The sequence below is a fragment of the Falco punctatus genome (genome assembly GCF_963210335.1).
Source record: "Falco punctatus genome assembly, chromosome: 4".
NCBI lineage: Eukaryota > Metazoa > Chordata > Aves > Falconiformes > Falconidae > Falco > Falco punctatus.
This window is the reverse complement of record NC_137583.1, coordinates 41,135,169-41,158,768: the sequence shown is the minus strand read 5'-3', so window position 1 is coordinate 41,158,768 and position 23,600 is coordinate 41,135,169. Positions and strand designations below refer to the sequence as shown.

At 37.0% G+C, this 23,600-nt stretch overlaps 1 protein-coding gene across 35 annotated transcripts in view; it reads right to left on the bottom strand.

Annotated features, from left to right (window-relative positions):
- The window catches only part of RBFOX1 (RNA binding fox-1 homolog 1), a 1,334,594-nt gene that overhangs the window by 34,887 nt on the left and 1,276,107 nt on the right, over window positions 1-23,600 (bottom strand). For 31 of the 35 annotated variants that reach the window (XM_080382970.1, XM_080382948.1, XM_080382979.1 and 28 more), the window contains 3 exons: window positions 19,949-20,081; window positions 10,283-10,322; window positions 1,928-1,992 (listed from right to left, as the gene is read on the bottom strand). In XM_080382970.1, the coding sequence (XP_080239096.1) occupies window positions 1,928-1,992; window positions 10,283-10,322; window positions 19,949-20,081 (238 nt within the window). The remainder of the gene's footprint in view (window positions 1-1,927; window positions 1,993-10,282; window positions 10,323-19,948; window positions 20,082-23,600) is intronic. The other 4 variants (XM_080382981.1, XM_080382949.1, XM_080382950.1 and 1 more) reach the window with 1 other exon arrangement.

Here is a 23,600-nt window from a genome sequence, read left to right as displayed (position 1 = left end):
ACAACTGCATTGCTAGTAATACCATCTCAAGCTCCCTTTATAGCATTTAAGAACACTATTTTCTTTGACAAATCCTTTCCTTTTTTTGTCAGCATAACTTACTTGACTCTCTACCCTTAGCAGAACATGTGACCAACTGATGTTTTATCTTACAGCATTTGATTTGGTTTATGAGAAGGTACATTAATTCATAGCTAAAGCATTTAAGAGTCATCTTGATATTGTTCAGTTTCTCTATGAAACATATAGGTTTTCAGAAATTCATTTCTTCAGAGGAATAAACACCCTATGGAATGGTCCAGGGACACCTGGATGATATCTGGCAAAAAATGACTAACCACAGGAGGTTAGTTACAATTTTGTCCTTTCAGTTTAGTAAGCTTTTAGAAGCAGGAATTGTGTTATAAGCTCACAGAGAAATAGTAGAGCTGTGACATGCTAACACACCTTTGTGGAAATGAAATGAAACTACTGAGTAGCACTTCATCTTTGTAGGTTACCCTAAGTAGAAATAGTACATCCCCAAAAAAGTGCATACAGCACATACCTACTTGATATTACTGACCCAAAATTAATAGAAATTAACTTGCTTACCTGTCTGACACAGCATGCCTCAGCCATACATGCAAATTATTTTATTTACATAACTTTAAAAAAAATATTTCATCATTACCCAGAATAAGCATTTGAAAGGCAAATATGCATGCATAGCATTGTAACATTCATACCATGGTACTTTGTTCTAAAAATACAGAATCCATGAACAGCACTTTGATCTAAGAAATAGTTCACTGAACTTTATCTGTTGATTTTGTTATGAAACAGAAACATTTAAAACAATGTCTAATTTAGCATCTGAAGAAATTTTTCTATACATATTCAAGACGTAAGAAATTTTCTCCACGATTCCAAGCGAAAATTTTCTTGTATCAGAAATTGAGAAACGTGACCTTACTTCTCGCTGCTATTGTGAAGCAAAATATATGCAGGGATCTGTCCTTCCCCATATACACCCTCCCTGTACGACTGTACACTCTTCAAGTACTTGAAAAGTATTAAAGAGAGCATAGATCTTGTTAAGGGCAAGTTTATGAAGAAAAACATAGAATATTCTTTCTTTTCATTACAAAATCACATCCACACACTGCAAAGGCTTGATTTGATGCAATTTGACAAACACCTATTCCTACTGAAGTCAACAGCAATTTAGACATTGACTTCAATGGGGTCCCAATCTTCATCATACAAGATGACAAATTAATTTATGTGACATCGCTTTTAGTTTATAGATGTTAAGTCTTTGCATGTTTCTCTTATGCAGATTTTAATAATCTTTTATTCCTGGCATTATTTCTACTGAATGTAGTTTACATTTTGCAGATAAAAATACAGAGCAAAAGAAAAATCACTGATCTTTTTTTCTTCGGTATTTCAAAAAATCAAATGTCTGGAAAGGAAGCAAATGGGAAAAAAATATTGTTTTGCCTTGGATAGTTCAAGCTTAGACAGCTTAGACACAGTTCATTCTCAATTTCCACCGACTAAAACAATGTCAATGAGAATTGAGGGCACTCAATAGGTTCAGGTTCTAAATCAACTCAAATAATACTCCTAAGACGAATAATGATCTTTAGCAGCAGACCATCATGAAGCCGTACATATATTTATCTACATTGTACAAGGGTCACAGACATTAACTGGATGATCTACAGCTTGGGAATGCGCACATCTCATGCCTGATTCTCAATTAAGGCCTAAAATCTCTCAATTTATGGCTATTCATGGATTATAATAAAACAGCCTGCTTTTGAGATCACAATTATCTGCAGAGCAACAAGACAGTTATGAGACTTCAACAAGGCAAATTTATAGAATCATCTTCAACTTCCACTGGCCAAATATTTATTAGCAGTAAATGAGGTCTTACCTGTCACTGTAGGCAGCTGCAGTGGCAGTGGCAGGCTGGGCGTACCGGTAGGCAGCATAACCACCCTGAAACACAAACTCATGCTCTAACTGGATTGCCACAGCACCTTAAATCACATTATACAAAATTTAGCAGCAACTGAAAAGAGTGTTGTCATGCTGTAAGTTCGGTTAAGGGGTTAAAAATGTAATTCAGTGAATCATTAAGCAAAATCTATCACCACAACTTGTACTTGTTAAGATTTGTCCCAAGATCGGGAGAAAGCAATGAACTGCATTCATCAATGGGATTTTTTTGTAACACAATACTCTATTTTTCCAGAAGTTTTCAAGTAGCAATTGTTCTTAAGAATGACATGTACGCATATTAATAAAGCAATACCAAACCTAAAAGAAAAACTCAGCTAATAATCAATTCATTTTCGTACAAAACATGATTTAGCATGTCTGGTTGATTAAACCTATGAATTTGTGCTCTCAGTAAACACTTAATGTTACATAGGTTTCCAATTTATACATAAAATTATAATGAAGCAGCAAAATTCTCTTCTTCCATGAATTAACATTCAGTTGTATGTAACAGTAATTCCAGCTGTTCAATTAAGCAAACAGGACAAACAAACACACATTTGAAAGGAATTGTGTGCAGTGATGCATTGATTATCAAACTGTGAAACCAGCAGCGTTTCCTGGTCAATGGACCACGGCGTTATATCAACCATTTCAAAATGATCTCAGCATGCCAATTAACAAACACAGGCCAGTCTCCACAGATAACACAAACGCGATTTACGTCCCAATTAGAATTCACCATCCCATTATCCTCTGGGACAGGGGACTTCTGTATTTCCTTTGCCACCTTCCCCTACCTTAAAAACGATTTGAATAAGAAAGTATGAGATCACTCAGCTCGGAATAAAATTCACATTTTTCCTAAACTGTTTGCTTTAATAAATCGATTTCCCCCCCCCCCCCCTATTTTTTTTTTTTTTTTTTTTTTTTTTGAAGGCTGACTTCACACAAGATATTATGCTGAAGAATGAAGAACAGGCTACGACTTGACAGCCTTTACTGTAACAGTAGTAGGTTTTTACTGCAGGAACTTTTGTGGGGTTTTATTTTGATTTTACAAATAAAAATTCAGTCTTTTCAGAAAAGCAATTTCAAATACTTTACAGGCTATTTCCCTCTCTACTACTTTCCTTGGCAGAATCGCTTTCATCCCTAACGTGTGTAAACCTTTGTTGGTCTGAAGATTTAAAGCAGGTTGGGTTTGGAAATCAATCATTCGGCTGATAACGCCGCATCACACTAAGAATAAACAGATGTTTTACATATACTGACAGCTCATTAGAAACTCCAGGCTTTGAATTGTCAACTTACTTGAGGAACATTCTTCCTGATTTTTTCAAGTGCTCACACAGAGAATATTACATTTACCTCCCCGCTCCCGGTCAGCTCCCTGCCAGCAGCAATTGTGTCACACAACCCCTGGAATAAGGCATGTGCTTTCATGATACTGTATATCCTTGCTCTTCTGCAGCAAGCTGCTCCTCTGTGCAAGCACAGAAGCATCAAGATGAAATACTTTCTCATTTCAGATCATTTGATTTTTATAAACCAATAGAAGGCTATTACTGTCAAAAATGTATAATAGGCAGATATTGCTTGCAGGTATGTGCATACAGGCAATCAGATGTCAAATAATGTCACCAAGTGCAAACGGAGCCAGTAAACAGTGAGGCTGAGGGATAATAACGCGAGCTGTGCACTTGGTCTGGCTTGTGCTGCAAGGAGCAAGGTGAGACATTATACAAATGTGTCTGTCCTCACCTCCCAGCTTTTGAATGCTAAACATAGCACCTTTTTGTCTTTTTATTTTTTTCTTTCCCCATTTTTCCCTGAGTGCTGATAAGCAGAAGTACAAATGGCAAAAGTATAAAGAAGATATTTAACTTGTTTTCACGATCCAGTCCTGAAAAGGGGTGGCAGACTGCAAGTCACTCTGCAGTACGACATGATTCTGTTTGCTACGGGTGTGACTCCTGCGCTTGTTCTGTAGCCCACTGCTAAGCGCCCTGCCTCCCATGTGAGAGCCACTTCACTCCAGTCCAGCTAAGCACGCAACTCCCACTGCGGTACAGAACACAGAGCAGGACATCGTGAGAGGTATCAACGATCCCGTGTTCTTCATCAAACAAAAATGAGACAGGCTGTTCACATACTGGCTGCTCTTAGCTGCAGACGGGAGGCTCTGTGAGGATTCCTTTCCTTTCCTTTATTTAACTATCACTAAAAATTAGTCAGACTGTGAAGACGGACCCTTTCTTGCTCCTTAAATATAAGGGTTACATTTATTTTATGCTTATATTTTGATCTGCTTTCATCAAAGAATTGCTGCTGAACAACAAAGCTCAACTCTGAACTTTATTAAGATGCTCTGGATTCAAAAATCAGGATGACATTTGTCAGAGTCCTGGAAAGACTGAGTCTAAACCAATAAAGATCAAAAGGAATCTAAGTTAATTTGCCTGAATTCTCCAAAGAACCGAAATGTAGGACGCATTTGGTTATCAGGAAAATCATAACTCCCTACCAGTCCATGTCATGATTTCATATTTTTAACATGAGCTATCATATAGTTACACATAAAAACGTTCTTAAGCAAATGAATTGATGGGTTTGTGTTCTACAGTTTTGGCATGGTACTGTTTTCTTACTGGTTTACTTCAATCACTTCAGACAATTTATCACTGCAGCGACAAAATACTTGAAGATGCACTTTGTGTTGGGAATTTGACTCAAACCCCTGAACTCTAAACTTCTGTGACAAGTTCTACCTTACAATTTGTCTCTAATTTTGAATGTGGCTGATATCTTAGGTGAAGAATACACTAGTAATATTCACTACATATACATCTCTAATAACACATTAAATATTTATCTTCATGCCTTAAACTATATTGCAAAATAAAATACTTTAAAAGTTATTTTACATAATTACATAATTACATAATAATAAATAACAAATTTAACTTCCTATGTTTTAGAAATATGTTAGGAATGCTTTTTCCCTCCTCGCTCCATACACTTAAACAGAAAGTGCCTGAGTTTTATGCTTTAAATTATTATTTTGAAAATTCAGCTAAAATACTGAAAAACCATCTACTGCCTTATCTGTGCTTGCATATTTGCTACTTCCAAAACAACAATAACACAATGTTACAGCAGCTTCAGTTGTCTTAAAAAATTAAGTACAGGGTCAAAACACTTGCAGTCCAAATACAGAGATATATCTCACTGGCATAAAACACCAAACAGGACACTTACAACAGTAACTGTTGTATTTCCTGGGATATGAAGAATATCTGTGATTTTGTGATAGAATCAGGAAAATAAAATGCAATTGGTGGACTATTCCTATCATTCATACACACAGAATCCATTTTCTCACATAATTATCGGAGAATTAGTATGATTTTATAAGAGTCTACATCCGGCTTAATGAATTTTTCCTATCAGTCAGTATGTCATACCTGTGGTAACTTATTGCCATACACAGGCTCTTGCAATACTGCTCTATAAAGAAACAGAAATGTAACGATTTGAATGAGTCAGGAATGAAGGCTGGAAAGAAAGATTTAAAGGAAGGAATTCAGACAAATTCCCCAGAGCCATTAATTACAATTTTCCTTTCAATGTTTTATACATCTCCGTGGCTCAGGCAAATTGAAGAAGAGCAGTGGGATATGTCAAAGATCAGTGGCCAATTGTTACAGAGAAATATTAATCAATTTTAGAAAGAAATCACAGAAATTTTAGATAGGATAAAATGGAAATGAACAGAAAATCAAATGCATCTGAATTTTTAAACAGTCCATCTGTAGTAAAAATAATTTCCCCAAAAAAGTTATACAAATGCACATCTATAGATTACAAAACATATATACCTGTGTGAAACTCTTCCTAAAATACCTAAATTACTTTTTTTTTTATCTTGATCTCAAAAGTACTGACAGCATCTGTTGTAGATACAGATAAACTAATTTAATCTAAATGACAGGGTGGGGGTTTTTTTGGTAGTTTTTTCCCATTTCTAACATATTTAATATTCTAAGTGAATGCTGAGAATTATTTTTCCTCAATTTTTACTTCCTTTCACTCAAGGATCTCAAAGTTTTTTGTGAACCCAAATTAGTCAAAGTTCAAAACCTTCTCTATCACTGAGAATTATAACTGCCAGATTAGCTACAAATAGAGGAGTGAGATTTAAAATGGCATTAATTATACCCGAGCCCCTGCAGAACACAGAAAGCAGTAGTATCTCTTATGTGATACTGAGGTTTAAAAAATTTTTGTTCAGCTCACAGAGTAAAACTTTGACTGTGAGAATTAAAAAATAAAATAAATAAATAAATCCACCACCTCTTTGTGCTGGCTCAGCTTCTGGAAAGGCCTGTGCGAAAGCCGTTGTTTCTGTGTTGTACCCCCAGAGAAATCTGTTGCCTCAGAGCTCTTGGTAACGTATTCAAACTGACACCACCCGTATTAATTCCAACCAAATACAATCACAAAGGACTGACCTAGCATTTTCTTGAATGTATATCACAAATAAGACATTTTAGCACCAGATTTCAAAACTTTTGAAAAAGGCAACGTGTTCCAGCACACACAGCACCAGAAGGAACAACCCACTGCTCCCTAGGGACTCTCTTGCCCTTGGAAAAATAATTTCTCCACTTCTTGTTCTATTTCTGGGACTCACAGGACACAGCACAGCCTTCCATTTACAAAACACAGAAATCTTTAACACTTAAAAGAAAGACTTCAGTGCTCACTGCATATCCTTGCTTTTCACGTTGGAGCAGCACCTTCTGGGTATTTGATTGCATTGAGGGACTTCTACGTAGCATAGGAATGGTTCTTAGATAACTGTGTCTGCTTTTTCCTTGGGAAATACATACATGCTCCACCTTCAATACTACCCTACCTTTGAGCTAAAGGTGATGACACTAGCTATTGATGATCTAGTTCCATACCCCTGATCACAAAAGTATGCCTTATTCTTGACGGACAGCTCAGAAAACAAATCTTAACCCTATGTACTCATACACTGTCGAGGACTCTCATCAGCTGCAGCACCACAGGTCCAGAATCCTGATAGCAGGTGAGACAATTGTGCTGTGAGCAGTAAGCCTGGCTAATGCGCAGGGCTGAACCGTATTACCCAGGGACATCCGAAGCTGGTGATGACAGAGTTTGGAAGTTACTCGTATTTCATTGCCTTCCCACAATTTAGGTGTGGATTGAAGACTGACACGTTCTAAAAATATTCTTTATGACAATGGTAAAAAAAAATAACAGATTTAAGATAAAGCAGAGCAATAGTGTAACGCTATTATTCTAACTGCATATTTCTGCGTCTGTTACTATTTTTGCTTCGTTTTGTGGAGACTATTTTCTTATTTTCACAGGTGTCAATCTTCATCTAGGAACTTCTATATTTGCTGGCAGGCAACCTTAATTCTCCTTTAATGACTTTTTCTCTTAGCGAATCAATACTTAATTTTAAAAGGTCTTCCTTTCTTCCTAATCATCGCCTTTATTTTTCCTACTCAAAGGCACATTTAAAAAGGAATTCAATAGCTCAGCTATTTCAGAAGCATTATTCCATTCCATATAGAACTATATGAAATATAGAATGTATTATATTACATCAACTCATGGATGTTGATTTTTCATTTTAGACTACTTTCCACTGATTTTTATATTCCTATGCTCTTCTCTTCAGCAACTCTGGCTATTTGCTGCTCTTGGTTCATTCCGCTGTTTTTACCCAACTTTATCTTTTTTCGCTTTGTGTCTTTCCTCCTTCATGTCTAAAAAAATCTAGCTATCAAAGGTTATATTGATAGCTAATTATGAAAATATTAAAACGGTCCATATTACTGTTGGTACTCACTGTAATCACTTCAGAATGAAACCCACTTTGATATACGTGTTAATGCATACTTTTGGTCTGGCTTTTCAGCACTGTATACCTTTAGGTTTGCTTTCTGAGGTCTTTTTAAGATTCCTTTCCAATCTGCTATTAAAACCTATATTGTTTATTTTTTTTTCTCCTTTTTTTTTCACTAAACATCTGTTCTTTCGCAAAGCTTCAGCTCTGCATGTAAAATGAAAAGCTGAGTAGAACTATGTCATAATAAATTGGGATTTAATAAATAACTTGGTCCGTTGCAAACTAATACACTAAGAACTAATATACTGTGAATGGTAAGGTTTCTTTTGATTCATGCCAGTTTTCTCTCTCTCTCTGTCCCTCCCCTGCAAAATGTTTTAGACGCAAGAAAGGACAAATGTGAAGAAAAAAGAATTATAAAATAAGAAGCTTTGTACATTAAAAAAAAAAAAATAAACAAATTTCCAGAAAAGTGTTTTAATTCTCTTCACTACTGTAAAGGTAAACATTCTGCTGCATTAAAAGAACTAAGAAATGTAATCAGAAACACAAGGCTGCAACTGAGTGAAAACCAATTCACCAGTATAGTTATTCTATCTTCTAATGCATGTGACTGTTCCAGACAACAAAACTGAGGATACACTAGAAATTAATAATTTATTTGTTATCTTCTTCATTGAAATAACTTTTAATTTGGAAACAAAATTTTCAAAGTCTGTGAGAGGATGTGAGGCCACCTAAAAAGAATATTGTCAATCACCGAAAGAGATATTCCTGGTTTTCAGCAGCAGAGGGTTCCAAAACTACGAACTGTTACATTAACATTTAGTTCTCACCTACACTATCACATCAAGCAACCCTAAGGAAGATGTCTCGTTGCCTTTCAGATTTTCGGGTTGGTAAACTGAGCAAAATGGATGTCACATTCTTTTGACAGTTTGAAGAAATATGAAAATTGGAAACCACACTTGAAGAAATTCCACAATGTACCATGCATCCTACATTGCTCAAAAATCCAGCAGCCGTGTGTTTAGGTGAGATTAGAGCAGCACACTACGCTTGAGTAAGCCTTTGGCAAACAGGTGATTCTCATGTGTTGCAAACAATATGGGACTGATAACATCACTAGGTACATAAGTACATAGGGAGAGAACTTTATCCCATGCCGATTTATTTTAGAGATACCTTTTAATCTACACAAATGAATTTTCAGATAAGTGTCATCCTCTTTCTACCTCCTTCAGAAAAACAAAACCTACTTCTTCCATAAATTCAAATTGTTTTCCTTCTTTAGATAAAATTTACAGGAAAAAGTCTCTTTCCTTGGAAATAGTTCTAAAAGATTGCTGATAATGAATACAAGGAATGTTTTCTAGCACTACCTATTGAATTTTTAATATTCATACCAATTTCAACTCATCTGTCTCTTTGTACGTTAACAGAGACAGTACAACAGAAGTACAAGCAGGCCAGAGAAAGTTGCCTGGTGAAATAAAGATGAAACTATAACTTATAACCAGATTGCTTTATTGAAATAATAACAAATGTGAAGGATTACTGGAGTTTCAGTGAAATATTTTACATCTACACATAGGGTATAAGAATTCCTTATTTTAAAAGAATGAAAATCAGCCTCAACCACCTGAAGCCTCCTGCATACTCAGACATAAGTAGCCTTGATGTATACATTCAAAGTAAAAACCTCAATATTGGTAAGAAACTGAAAAAAATATTATTTAAAGGAATGAGGTACAGTAGGTAATGATGGATCCAGGACTATAAAACTTAAATATAACCACTTCTTATGTCATGAGCAGTCTCTACCCATTTCATTTAAACTTAAATATGTGAATTTTAAAAGAACAGATGGAAGTCTACACCAATTACAGTAATTTAAGATATGACTACGTATTGTCTATGTAACTAAGCTCTGCTATCACCGTCACACTTACATACACCCAGTGTTGCCTGGATTTGGGAAATCTATTATCTCTCCATAAAGTATTTTCATATTTCAGGTATTAATAAGACTCAGCTTGCCTTAATTTTTAAAAATTAGCTTTTGGGGATTTGCAGAAGAATGTTTCTGCTTTGTTTTCATTTTTTCTTTGAACTTCCATTTTGAAGGGAGACGCCCATCCATACACGCACACACATTTTTCACATCTTTTTGCATTCATTCAGCATTTGATTGAAGAGTTAATTCAGCTCCACTGAACAATGATAGATGTAATGAACAGAAAGGTCTTCCAATGTGAGAGATATTCTTCTCAATTCTTTCTGACAGGCAAGGGATGGTAAATAGACAAAACAGAGTCAAGCTAGGCAGCAAACTTGTAAAAAGAATGACTCTGGTAATGTACAAGGACAGCATGCACATCAATGAATACTTACATAAATGTCTGCACCATAAAATCCATCCTGGTATACAACACTGCAAGGATGCACACACAAAGAAAAACATCCATATTAGTGCATTTCCACATGCAAATGCCACCAACCCCTGCACAGCTGAGGTTAGTCTTGTCACAAGAACAGAGGGAGGGGGGAAGGAAGGCACTCTTCACATTGGTTAAGGAGGTTGGCAGTAATTATCAGAAGTCAATCTGTACTGAATACAACATCTTACAAAGTATGCCAAACGCCTAGGCAAAGCATGGCAGGATTGCAAAATACTTTTGATAAGGTTGCGGGGCAGGGTGTGTGTGTGGTTTGTTTTGTTTTTGGTTTTGTTTTTGTTCTTTTTTTTTTTTTTTTTTTTTTTTTTTTTTTAAGAAACCGCATATTGGCAGCAATTTTTTTCTATATAATTTTCCAGTGGGCCAATCCTACAATCAGTTTCAATACATTAACAAAATGCTATCTATTGAATTACTACTTTCTTGTCCTGCAATTACATCAATCCTCTGAAACAAAGCAGTAGTTGTCATTACTTAGATGGAAAACAATACACAGCATAAGTTTGTATGGTGAGAGGAATGTGTGAAATAATTATACTGGTGGTATTCTACCCATTGGGTCAAACCTCCATACCTAAATGTACACAGAGATGAGAGTATTCATAGGCACTTAGGTACTGCACTGTTGGCTTGATACACATGTCCAATAGTGACAACAGGTCTGCTAAGAATGCCATGGTGTTATTCTTATAAAAAGAAAAAAAAAAAGTATTAACCTTCCTCACTTTATCATTTCACAACTTTTGCAAACATGCCAATGGTTCTGAGCTCCCCTGCAGTTTTGGTTGAATACACTACTACTTCTCATCTGAAAAAGATATAGTATTTTTATATTGCTGTTTAAAGTTTGCCTGCAATAAACTGCAGGTGCCGTTTAAATGCAGACTGCTGCATTTCAGCTAAGACAAATCATCAGTGTAAATAGCTCAAATTTTAGATTCTAAACCTAATTCTAAAAACCTAGATTCTAAATGACACAGTATGACAAAGATGGTTTAAATGATTACACAAAAGAAAACTGGAAGTATACAACGGCAGCCTACCAACTACACACATTACCTACATCCTGGAATTTTACATTCATTTGGCAGTTCTGCAACTTAAAATGAGTATTTCCAATACCAGAATCAAGAGTTAAATATGAGACGACACAACAGGGTTTTTTACCACAATATTTTCAATTTAGAACACTATTATCTGGGTAATAGTTATTACCAAGTTGCCAGCCTAAGATGTTTTGCAATTCCAACTACAATTTTCATGTCAGAAGTATAACATGACTATTGAGGTCAATGACCAAAACCCACAGGGCTGAGCTGGTATGTGTCTAAGTCAGAATCAGTTGAGAAAAACTAAGTATGACTACATGCATGGAAACCACACTGATAACAAAAGTTCGCTATGGAATGATAATGTGTGAAAATTCAGCTCCACTTAAATCAGAGTGTCTGCCATTTGCAACAGTAAGGTCAGACCTTTACTTTTGTATTTTTCTATTTATTATGTCTGCAGAGCAAAATATGCCAAACCTGGTGTACACTGGTAGCTTTCAGAGAGCTTGCTGTGAATACATTGTACTGTAATTTGGTTTGGCTTTGCTATTCAGATTATTCTAAAACATTACATGTTTTTCTTATACCCATTTGCATGTAAGAAATAAAATGTTCCACATGACCGGGAGGTAGAAGTACACAATCATGAACAACATGGAGGGCGTTTTACGAGATGATATACAAAGTTCACTAAAGATGGAGGCCCTGCAACCACAACCCTCGGTTCCTCATACCCTGCACCACTCCCGCTGGGAAGAGGTGGAGGAGCTGGGAATGAAGGAGTGAAGTTGAGCCTGGGAAGAAGGGGTAGGGAGCAGGGGAAGGTGCTTTAGGCTCCGTCTTTGTTTCTAGTCATCCAACTGCATTTTAATAGGCAACAAATAAATTAATTTTCAAGTCCAGCCTGTTTCACCCACAATGTTAACTGGTAAGCTATCTCCCTGTCTTAATCTCAACTGAAGAGCTTTTTGATCATTCTTCCTCCCGCTGTATTCTTGAGGAGGAGGAATAAGAGGGCAGCTGGGTGAGGGTTGGGCAGCCAGCCAAGGTCAGCCCACTGCAGTGTATTAAAACACACTACTTGCCACTGTTGTTAAACATTGCTATGCAGAAAACAAAGCTTTGAGAGAGTAATTGTCAGAAAGGGGACCTCTTGTTGGTGACCTGTGGCTCTACAGTGATGTCAGAAGACGAAGCAGGGCTGATGGTTCTGGCCTGGCTGTCACCCCGGGTGGGCACCACCACTCACCTGCACCTTCCTCTTACATACAATGCTCAGCCACGTACAGGCAGAAACTGATCTGGAATGCTAAATATGCAACCACTTGATCAATAATGTACTGAAGGAAGTACTCGACACTAAAATGAGACATCAGCGCATGACTCCGTCATTAAACATGTTTCGTATTAAAATGAAGTGGCAGAATCAGCAAATGAGCCTAGCGCTCCCAAGCAGGACAGGCACTATGAAAAGGTATCAGCTGATCGTATCTTATTTCCTCCATATGGTCTTGTAGTATGATAGTGCTATTAAATATAAAACTTCCTGCTTCTTTTGAAGTTGAGGAAAAGTAATTATTCACACTTTCACAGACTTTTCAGCTAATATTTTCTCTATTCACTGTCCTTGTCATTTATAACTCCTGTGATTGACTCCAACCAGTGGAGTCAAATGTATTTTCTAACCACACTGTTCATCAGAAGGGCAACTTGTAAAACACCATATTTTGCTCTTCTGCTTTTCTTTCCTTCAGTATATAATTCTCCAAAGGGTAATTTGCATGGCTTATCATCCCCTTTTCTCCCTCTGAAGCTGTAGGCAGAAAACAGATGATAAGTCTCAAGCATGGCAAGAGACTGAACGCATCACACAGGGACCCATCTCACCACAGCTCCTTCTACACTTTATTTTCGAAAAATTGTCTTGGCACACAGATAAATCTTGAGTTCCCCGTAAACCAACACAGAGTCTGGAAATAGCCATGCTACTGAAATCTGAATTACTTCACCCAGGAATGGGTGATATGTTAATACACTACCTGGAGCGATTAAAATAAGAACAACAAATTTAGGGGATTTATTCAGTTATATTTCATGGTTTTATTGTGCTAAGGAAAACTCAGAGAAGAGAAAAATCATGATTTAATAAGAAAATGTGCATCTAAATAACATTGTATGTGGCAATCATTTCCTGAAATTATTTTTCTGTAAAAGATGAAACTGTTTTCTCACCAACATCTGCTTTGCATGATTTTAGCTGCTTTATTTTAGTCTGCGACTTACAATAATTTTTCTAACTATATTAAAGATAAACTCTTTACTAGCTTAGATTCCACCTTTATAATATCCTGGGAGGACTACATCTGTCTTCATTTTAATTTTTCTATCCTCATATTTCAAAAGGATTGGGTTGAATAATCTATCAATGACATAAGAAGACAGTTCTCGACTGCACAAACATTAGTTCAGTAACTTCATAGCAGCTGAGTATATATATGGCCCTCAGCCATACAAATAATCTGCACAAGTTAACATAAATAACCTAAGGGAGATTAAGTGCATGGAGTGATTGATTCAGTGTAACAAATGGGCATTACAATCATGATTTCATTCATTCCAATAGGAATCATGGTTATAGTTCCCTATTTCCCTCCATCACAACTAAGAAAAAGCACCCGAGGGACAAAAGTTCTGTTTTCTGATTGCTGGTAGGGTCGCCTTCACCCTCCTACACATATTTTCCCATTTTTGGTCTTGGAAATCACATTTATATGAAGCCTTCATGAAACAAGTAACAGTAGAGATGCAACTACAACTTTATTTAAAATAAACCAAGGAAAAGACTGAGAATTAAAGTAACACCTTACAGCACTCTAAGAATTACAGAGTTTTCATTGTTGTAAATATAGAATTGACAGTCTTGCATGAGGCTGTTTCAACTTTTTAGAATATTCTCTAATTCCAGGTTCTTGTTTTTCTGGTTTTAATGTTTTCTGCCATGAACAAGTTATATTATCCGCTTTGGGAAATTAAATGAAGGCACTGCTGCAGAGAGCAAAGCTGGAAGACATAAATCACTACTTGCTGGCAAAACACATTTTTTTGTTCTAAAAACTGCACATATATACAATGCACAGAGTCCAAAGGAAGAGGAAGTTTCTGTGAGCCCAAACAAATGGACTGAAAAAACCATAACCAATGTAGCAGATGTAGTAGCTTATATTAATTAACCTTCTTTCCTGAATTCAGAATAAGGTGTTGGAAAATACAGCTTCTTCTCTTTCATTTTGAATCAGTTAGAATGTCACACTAAAACATTTGTTTTAACAAAGGGAAACAGTTTCTAAATAGTCTTTGTTACTTCTCCTCCACTCCTCCCCCCACACCACCCCACCCCCAGCTTCACAATTTTATTTGGGATTGGGTGCTAGTTGTTTATTATTTTTTTTTCAATATTACTACTTTCCAACAGAAAAAAACCATATTGATATGCCTTCTCAGGAAAGACACCAGAAGTGGAGATGCAGACTGAAAGCTAATTCTGTTTGCTTCCTCAGAACTCAAAGGAGCAGAGGGAAAATGTGAAGATAAAGTTATCACAGAATAGACTTGTGAAGAACTTGACGCAAATGATGCTGGAATAGAAGGACTCCTCATTAGTTTTACTAATATTACTATCTACTACTACTATCTGCTGTACTACCAGTACACTGGCTTTTCTTGATAGTGATATAAAGATGGAGCATCATATTCATGATGCTTTACTATGTGGCAAATAGTTTTCAAGAATGCTGAGGTACTCGCTGCTGCACAGTTCACAAGGAATTACAGGTATCAAAATCGGATCACCTGTTTTCAGTAGTTTGCCAATGAGAACAAAACCTGCTTCTTTCCCCTTTCTTTTGGCAATGTTCTGTACTGGTCACTGCATCCAGAAATCTGTCATAAGAGTACCTTTGCTGGGAGCTTCTGCGTTATTAGGACATTTCTTACACCATTAGTAGGCACTTTGTCAATAAAATAGATAATTCTAGAAAGACAGAGGTCAAGTCATGAAAACGTTACTTTTTACATTGTTATCCTTTTTTTTTTTTTTTTTTTTAAATAGTTTTAAAATTATTTTATTCAAAATGCTATGTAGCACCCAAAAAGAAGCCCACAGGAAAGTTGAAAGCAGCAGCAAACCTGAATCATTCCACAGGGCAGCTGTCCCAAGAAAGGAGGTATGAAAGGAATTTAGTCTGCTTAAAATAGTAACTACCTTGCTCCTCAACCAAGCCACCAGTCTTGCTGTGAAGTTCCTGGAGAGCCCCCCGAGACCAGGAGGCAGTATCCCATAGCTCCAGCACTACATTCTCCCCCATGGACGGGCTCTGATTGCCGTGCACTCATGCCATACACAGCACAACCACCTCTTGACTCTCTGCCGCAGCGCAGTGTTGATGTGAGGCCCCCCATGCAATGGAGATCTCCAAACTCTAAATTTCAGCATTCAGTTGTCTCACGCAAACTTCACTCCCTTGTTTCAGTTTCAGTAGGTTTTTATGGTACGTAAATGAATTACACATATGAAGTTATGAGTGAGCTCCACAATTTAATGTTTCAAGGCACTAGAAATGATGCCACAGATGCTAGAAATGAAGTATTTTCCATGAGCTAATGAACAAGATGCTATCACAAAGAATTAGTGAAATGCCTCACTCGCAAGTAAAGGATCTGTTAATTATTAGCGCTACATATCTCACGAAAACAGATTTCATTTTTAAATGAGGTATTTTAAAGCATGTGTGCTGTTCTTTGATTTATAAGAAAACAATGGCCTTAAATATGGTTATGATCAACAATTTTCCTCAGAGCTAGCCAGGTGTGGCATGCTTGCTGTTTCCTAGCAGCTGCCAGGCACAGCAGAAGACAGCTTTCCGTATGCACCACACTAACTTATTTTGCCTAATGACCACAAGACCATCCAGATTTTCTTATAGCCCAGGACTCGTTGCCATTTCTTAACTTTGCTGATAAACAGCTTCTAAGGAAAGCTCATAGTATCAAAAAGGACACCAGTGAATAAGCAGCACTACAGATTCAAGGGAGATGAAGAGGAAGAAGGCGTCTGTTAGGGAGCAGGGAGTCCTGAGACGGTGCTGCTGAGATCAACACTAGTAAGCAGCATGTTCTTAGCTGTACAGCTGATTTCAAAATGTAAAGCAAAATTATTTGGTTTCCGTTCCAAAACTTTGTAATATAAACAAGTCTGAAGATTATTTCACATCAAGTATTATAGTTCAGTAATAAGCTCTCTAAGGTTAATGAAATAAAAGAAATTTAAAACAGTAATTTCAAACATCAACTTTACACTTACTTGTATGTTCTTTTTTAAAAATAAAAGTAATATTTTTCTAACTAAACATTGCTGGAATTTAACGTACATTCATAATTAAAATTATATCTGTCATTATACAAAATAAATGTCTTTTTTCTGGTTTTTTAAATGATTTAAAGTATTATAGTATTAAACTGTTTTCTCAGCTGTAAGGCTGGGCTCCTCCCTTGAGTAAGAAATGAGAAATTGCCACTAAAGGAATTGCAAAATAGCATTCAAAGCTTTTTCCATTTTTCTTATCAACAAATGATATTCCAAGTTGTTTGCTTCCTTCTGTAAGTTTATTCATTCCCTGTGATCTCTTTATTATCTATGTAATTTTCCCTGACTCCTACTCCCATTGTGACTTGAAAACCACATTCTTATAATTTATTTTCATTGATTAAGGATTTTTTCTGATTAAAATTCCATTTTGCTTCTTTGATAGCTCAGAGTACATATCGGGTGAGCACAGAACAAAGCATTTCAAGGAAATTACAAGTTATACTATTGTACCAGTGAAGTTACCAGCACAAGATCTAATACACTAGGCCAAAGAAATTATTTTAGAATAAAGCTTTATTAATCCAACTGTGGATCAGTGCAACAGATGTATGTATTATCTCTGCACTGATCCATGCATTGCAAAAGTTAGAAATGTGGGGGTTTTGCATCGGAAAGCAGTGCATTATAATAAAGCATAGGTGGATGGAGAAAATTAAACCTCACTAATATCTGAACTAAGACCTAACTAAATTAAGACAAAGCTTATTAATTGAAAACTTCTGCAGAGTCAGACGATGTTAGAAAGCATGGCTGACTGGCGAGGTGAGCCTGAGATTACCAAGAGTTAATCTCAGCCAGCCAGAAGCCATTGGAACAATTAGAAGATGACACTTAATGATGCAATGCATGGCTCCCTCTGAGATCAGCTTTAGGGATGTGTCATGAAGGTAATAGGTGAGATCGGTCCAACCTAACTGTGAAAACATCCTGCAGAAGAAGGTAAGAGTGCTGAGCTGCCCTCTTGGAACCCAGTTCCAAAACACGGCTGAACCTGAGTGCAGTGCAAAACTTCTGCGTTAACTTACAACAGCAGCTCACAACGCTTATACACCTAACTTACTACCTAAAGATGCTGAAAGTAAGCAGTACAATTACTTGAATATATATATATGTATTACACTTGGAAGTTTAATTCTTCCTGCTGAGTCACTGTACTAACTAAACTATAAAAATTTATATAACACGCATATATACACACACACAGAGCACCCAATGTGGCCCCTTAAATTAAAGCAAGTTTAAGTTACTTACTGGTCTGGAAGTATTTACTCATTTTGCATATACTAACAACAACAGCATTGTCCAATTCAAAAACTGTATCACACACAGCTGGTATGTATTTTCTTATATAACTTTATGACTTTGTATTAAACTAAGGTATTATGTTCATCACATCAGGAAACTGGTAGCAACCCATGTTGTTATCTCGCTACATATTGCACTCTATGTTCAACTTAAGAACTTCTTTTAAAGCTAAGTAGAGATGGGAAGAATCCACTTTCTTTATATGCAGTATCCATCTTGTAGCTGAGATGCTCAGATTGAAAGCAGCTCCTGTAGGGCACTCTAAACTTGTCCCCGTTGTTGCCATCTACAAACACCTGGACTAACCCTAAATGGAAGTCTGGGCAACAGTAGAATAACCTTGGTGGGACACCATCCTTGTCCAAGGGTCACTCAGGCAACCTTCAAAAATCATGGTGCCCTTCCTCAGCAGTGGCGAGACTCTTTTGCTTATTAAATTAGTATTAATTTAATTTTAGTATTAATTTTATTTTGCTTATTAAACTACAAAAGACACTTCCAAAACAGAAGACACTTTTAGAAAATAACCCGATTCTGTGTCATTGTTTTTCTATCCATTTTTGGAACATCTTATTTCTCTGTTTATTAAACAGTGATCACTGCCCAATGTCAAGGAGTCATCAAAGTGCCTGTCTCAAATATCCCTGGAAATTTAGTTCAATGGCTGACTGCTTGGATTAGCAACCCTGTCTAGAGAAAGACATGTCTTTTGGCTTAACACAACAAAGGCTTCAGGAGAAACTGAGGGAACTAGTGAAGGGCACCCAACTCCTATGGTAAGGGAGGAGGACAGGGTCCTGTGCTGCCTTACTGGGGGTGCCCACTGCAGGTGCAGGCGAGCTGCCCGGCAGGGTTTTGGGGGACAGAGAGAGGTCACCTTCACTCAAAGGCTTTGCAAACCCTTCCTGACCCTTCCTCACAAAGATCTGGTTGCTTTACAGAGAGACAGTGGCATATCTAACTCCAGGTTTTATTACAAAATACTATTCCGGCCTGGGATCTGGAAAGTTCTCAAATCTTCCAGACTTCCCAAAATCTTAATATCAAAATCTTTTGACAATGTTTGGGCTTTTAAAGACCATATGCAGCTTATAAAACCCATGTCACCATTTACAGAACTACAGGAGAATTTGTTTCTTCCTTCCTTCCCTCAAAAACATACCTTAAAAAAATCTTCTGAAGTAACAGAAAATTATTGAGTTTCTAGAAATTATTACCATGATTTTTCATCCTTTGTTCCTTAGTTTACTTCTTGGTTTTAGTAAATGTAGGTCACTGACAGTGAAATCTTAAGGTATTATTTAAGTAAGTGTACTGAAAATACACGGCCCTGAGAGAAGCACCCCAGATTTCTATCACAGTAAAAACATCAACTAGAAAAACTAAACAAACAGCAATAAAATAATAAAAAACCCCAACCCAACCAAACATGACTAAGCCTTCAGGACCAGAGACAACGCTCAGTGGATGATTTGAAGAAAAAGAAGGTAACTTGATCCAACCTCCTTAATAACCAGATGTTTGCAATCATCAAATATATATCTTTAGCTGAAACAGTTTCTCTGTTCCCAAGCATTCAGTTTCTAAGAGCATTTACATAACAATATGTGACATCTGAAGTGCTTAAGGCCACCAACCATGGCAGTACAAATTACAGTCATTTTTCAACCCTCCGTGCAAGGTGCACCACTTCCAGCCTGGGGACTGGTTACACACCATGCCGGCTTCTGCGGCGAGGCACCACCCACATGCACCGCAGCCGCACGGAGTTTCCAGCCTTGGGAGGTTCATGCTAACAGGTAAAAGAGGCTGATCTTACCCGCCGTAGGCTGGAATCGGAGGGGGGGGTGCTGCTGCACGGAACGTGTTGTATACCGTGCGCCCTCGGCCTCTTAGATGTGCACCTCTGTAAGCAGCCGCTGCAGTTGCAGCCGGGTAGGGAAATCCTGGCACTGTGAATTAAAAAAAAAAAACACAAAAAACCCAAAACGAATGAATGTAAAATATCCAGGTTGATCTAGTGTTTTAAACCAGAGGTAAGTAACATAGCAGCATGTCTGTGCTTATATCAGAGCTTGCGTGGAACTGCATGAGGGAGTCACACATGAGTAACTGTCAGACTTTTAACCAGAGGCCTCACCTTTTTACACAAAATCTTTGTGTGCAAACATGAGACGGCACACTGGAAATTTTAGACAGCAGTGGTATCATAGGTGGCTCTAATTCTGCTGGAGGATGCTATTAAAACAACCATCGCCTGCCTGAGAAGATAACAGGAGGCTCCCAAGGTCCAGTCACGCAGTTCAGGCTCAAATTTATAATGCCAGAGGCATTTCCAGTGCATTCCTGTATCTACCTTCAAAAGTCAGCCCTGCTCCAAGGAGAGGTGAGGCATTAGATCAGGTGACCTCCAGTCAGATAAATGATCCAGACATTTCACCAATCAAACGGAGCTTTGTTTTTTGCTAAAAGCTGGTGATTAACTGGGTCTTAATTGCCTCCCAGGGGAAAGAAACATAGAGCAAGAGCTTCCCCAGATTTTGGGGGGTGTACCTCGTTCATAACAGTACCCCTTATTCCAAAGGCAAGAGCCGCATAGTTTGGAAATATCTGTCTAAATTCAGATAATGTTCAGACCCAATATAAACAATTCAGACATATAGCAAAGAAATTAACTCAGACATTTTTATATTGTCATTACGACTAAGTGTAAACATTAATTACCATTCCATATGAAAGTTAAAATATTTTAATCAGAAATTGAACAGCAATACTGTGCTACCTAGAGCGTTTTCTTTCTGTAAAATATCTGTAAAACATCTTTTCATAAACTATTTAATTTAAAAATAACCCCCTGAACTTTCCATTTTACTTTCTCTGCCATTTCTTTAACCAATACTTCATTACTTCATTTTTTCTTCGTACATATATTGCTGGGCAATGTTAGAACAGGTATTTTTTGAATTAATTCATCAGTGAGACAGAGAAAATCAAATCCAGCCCTGTTCACACTCAGATTACTTTAGCTGTGCTTCCATGTGTTGAATTTTTTTCAGTATGTAAATAAAGAGATAAAAGAAATAAATATTTCTTAGCAAAGCCCAAATAAGAAGCAAGCAAATAGAAGTAATGTTGTATAAAACAGTAAGTTTTTCAAGTCTGAAATATCAATTGATTTCAATTCACATTTGTCTTTCATCTCTTTTATCATTAAATTTAAAAAGAAGCCTTGAATTTGAAAATAAAATGAAAAATTCACAACTTGTAGACATTGCTGGCTGAACATATGAAGGAAAATAATGTAATTATGGTGAGTTCTCCATTATTGCCTTACTACTGCGGCTTTGGGGCTTTGCTAGTTCCTTCTCACTGACAACAAGGTTACACAGTAATTCTGCAAAGATTTATACGTCTGTGATAGAACATAAAACAACCTTATGGCAATACAAATAAATTAAAACAGTCTCTTAAAAAGTGTAAATACCATATTTTTATTCCCCTTTCTGTAAAAAGAACATGTGTCAGAAGTGGAACGATGAGCTTACAGAACTCAATATACTACTGATAACTTTGCAACCAACTGCATTTAAGAAGCCTTCCAGAAATAGTGTCATGGAAAGCATTCTTTTGGGGGAAAACGAACATGTATTTTTAGATGCTCTAATTACTTTTGCATATGCAACAACACTGAATATTGAACAGTATAAATACAGTAGTGCTAGAATCATGACCTACTGCACAAACCAAGTAGCTTTTGTCCTTTTCCTTTCCATGTAAACAGTCTTGCGTAAAAATTAGTACAGTGCACACAAAAATGTAAAAGATAATTTTCAGTGGACTGAAGATATAAGCAAACATTATAGAAAAAAAAATGTACGGTCTGTACTGTAGTTCCTCAGTATGGGGAGACAGTCCACTTACAAATAAAGAAAAGGTGCAACGCTCTAATACAATTTCATGGATGGAAGCTAACAATACCTGAGAAAAACGTGAGGGTTGGACATTAGTGTCATTGTTCACTTCTGTCCCTTAGAGAATGCGTCTGTGCATGCCACGTGCTGGAGACTGCCTACCTTGGCTTAAATCAGGTGATGGGCACAACCACGTTTTAAGTGGTCACTTAGTTACGTCTGTTACTTCTCTAAGAGAAACACTGATGTGGACTGGCGCTCTTCAGCGTGGAAAGGAGGTGACTGTGGGAGCTATGACAAAGATCCACATTCATGAATAGTGGAGAAAATATGGGAAAAGGTGGCACTTCACACAATCTCCAGTTAAGCTGCCATAGAACCTTCTGCCACCGGGTGTTATGGATGTAAAAGTTTAAGAGTTTGTATGATTGAAAAGGATGAACAGTTTCGCTGCAGAGAAACAGCACAAAGACATCACATCTGGTTTACAAAAATCACTCCAAATTATAGAAAGCTAACAGAATGTTCAAAGAGCTATATACCTACGCACTAGCGCCAAGTTTTCTTTAGGCATCCAGCTTTTGCTTCTTTCCAAATGCAGGGTATTAGACTAGATGGAGAACTAATCTAATTCAGTGCGATTTTTATTGTTATAAGGGTAATGTTTTGCTGCAGTGTACTCCCATTAGAAAAATTACTCCTTTCCATCTAGGAGGTAGTCATTTCTAGAAGTAAGTTTCACCAATAATTTGAGAGTTAATTCATCCCTTTGAAAAAAACCCACCAAACAACAAACCAAAATAAATAAATAAATAAGAAATAAACCCAACAAAACATGCAGAGAAGAGTTTGCTTAAGCAACTGGGCAAAAATGGACTTGAGGGTCTGGCCAGGAAAAACTGGTAAATGAAATGGTGGATATCTTAAAAGATAAACCTGAAGGCTGGTATTCTGTAGCTAGCTTCAGAAAACCCACAAAACCAAACCTGTAGTTTTTTAGGGCAATGCTTAAACTGCCACGATTAAAAGAAATTTCTCTGACCTAAAAGGCACTGACAAAAAAAATAATGAAGTCTTACAACCTTTAAGCAGTTTGAACAAGTCCTTCACTTACATATGCATTTGTAGTTCTCTATACACTGACAGAAAACACACTTCCACAAGGAAAACAGAAGCAGCAGTAAAAAACCCCAATCCAATTCAAAACATGCAAGCCCAAGCAATGTAAGGTATCTAACCGTGTTGTGGGCTTGCAATACATGGTCTGGAAATCCTGCTCTAAGGTCTCTTTCAGCAATGAATACTTTGTAATTAACATCCGTGTTTAGCAATATTTAAAGCAGTTGTCTTCTTTCAGCGAAACACTCAACCTGTGACAAATTTTCAGAAGATAAAAATAAATGTAGCTCTAATGAAAACCAACTGGAACTGTGCAGAAGCTGTACACTGAGGCCATACCTCTGTGAAAGCATGAACTCCTACTGTGGTTTGTGAGCATTTTTTTCCCCTTAATTGTACCACTCAATCCAGCTTTCACACAGGCATATTAAAATACATATT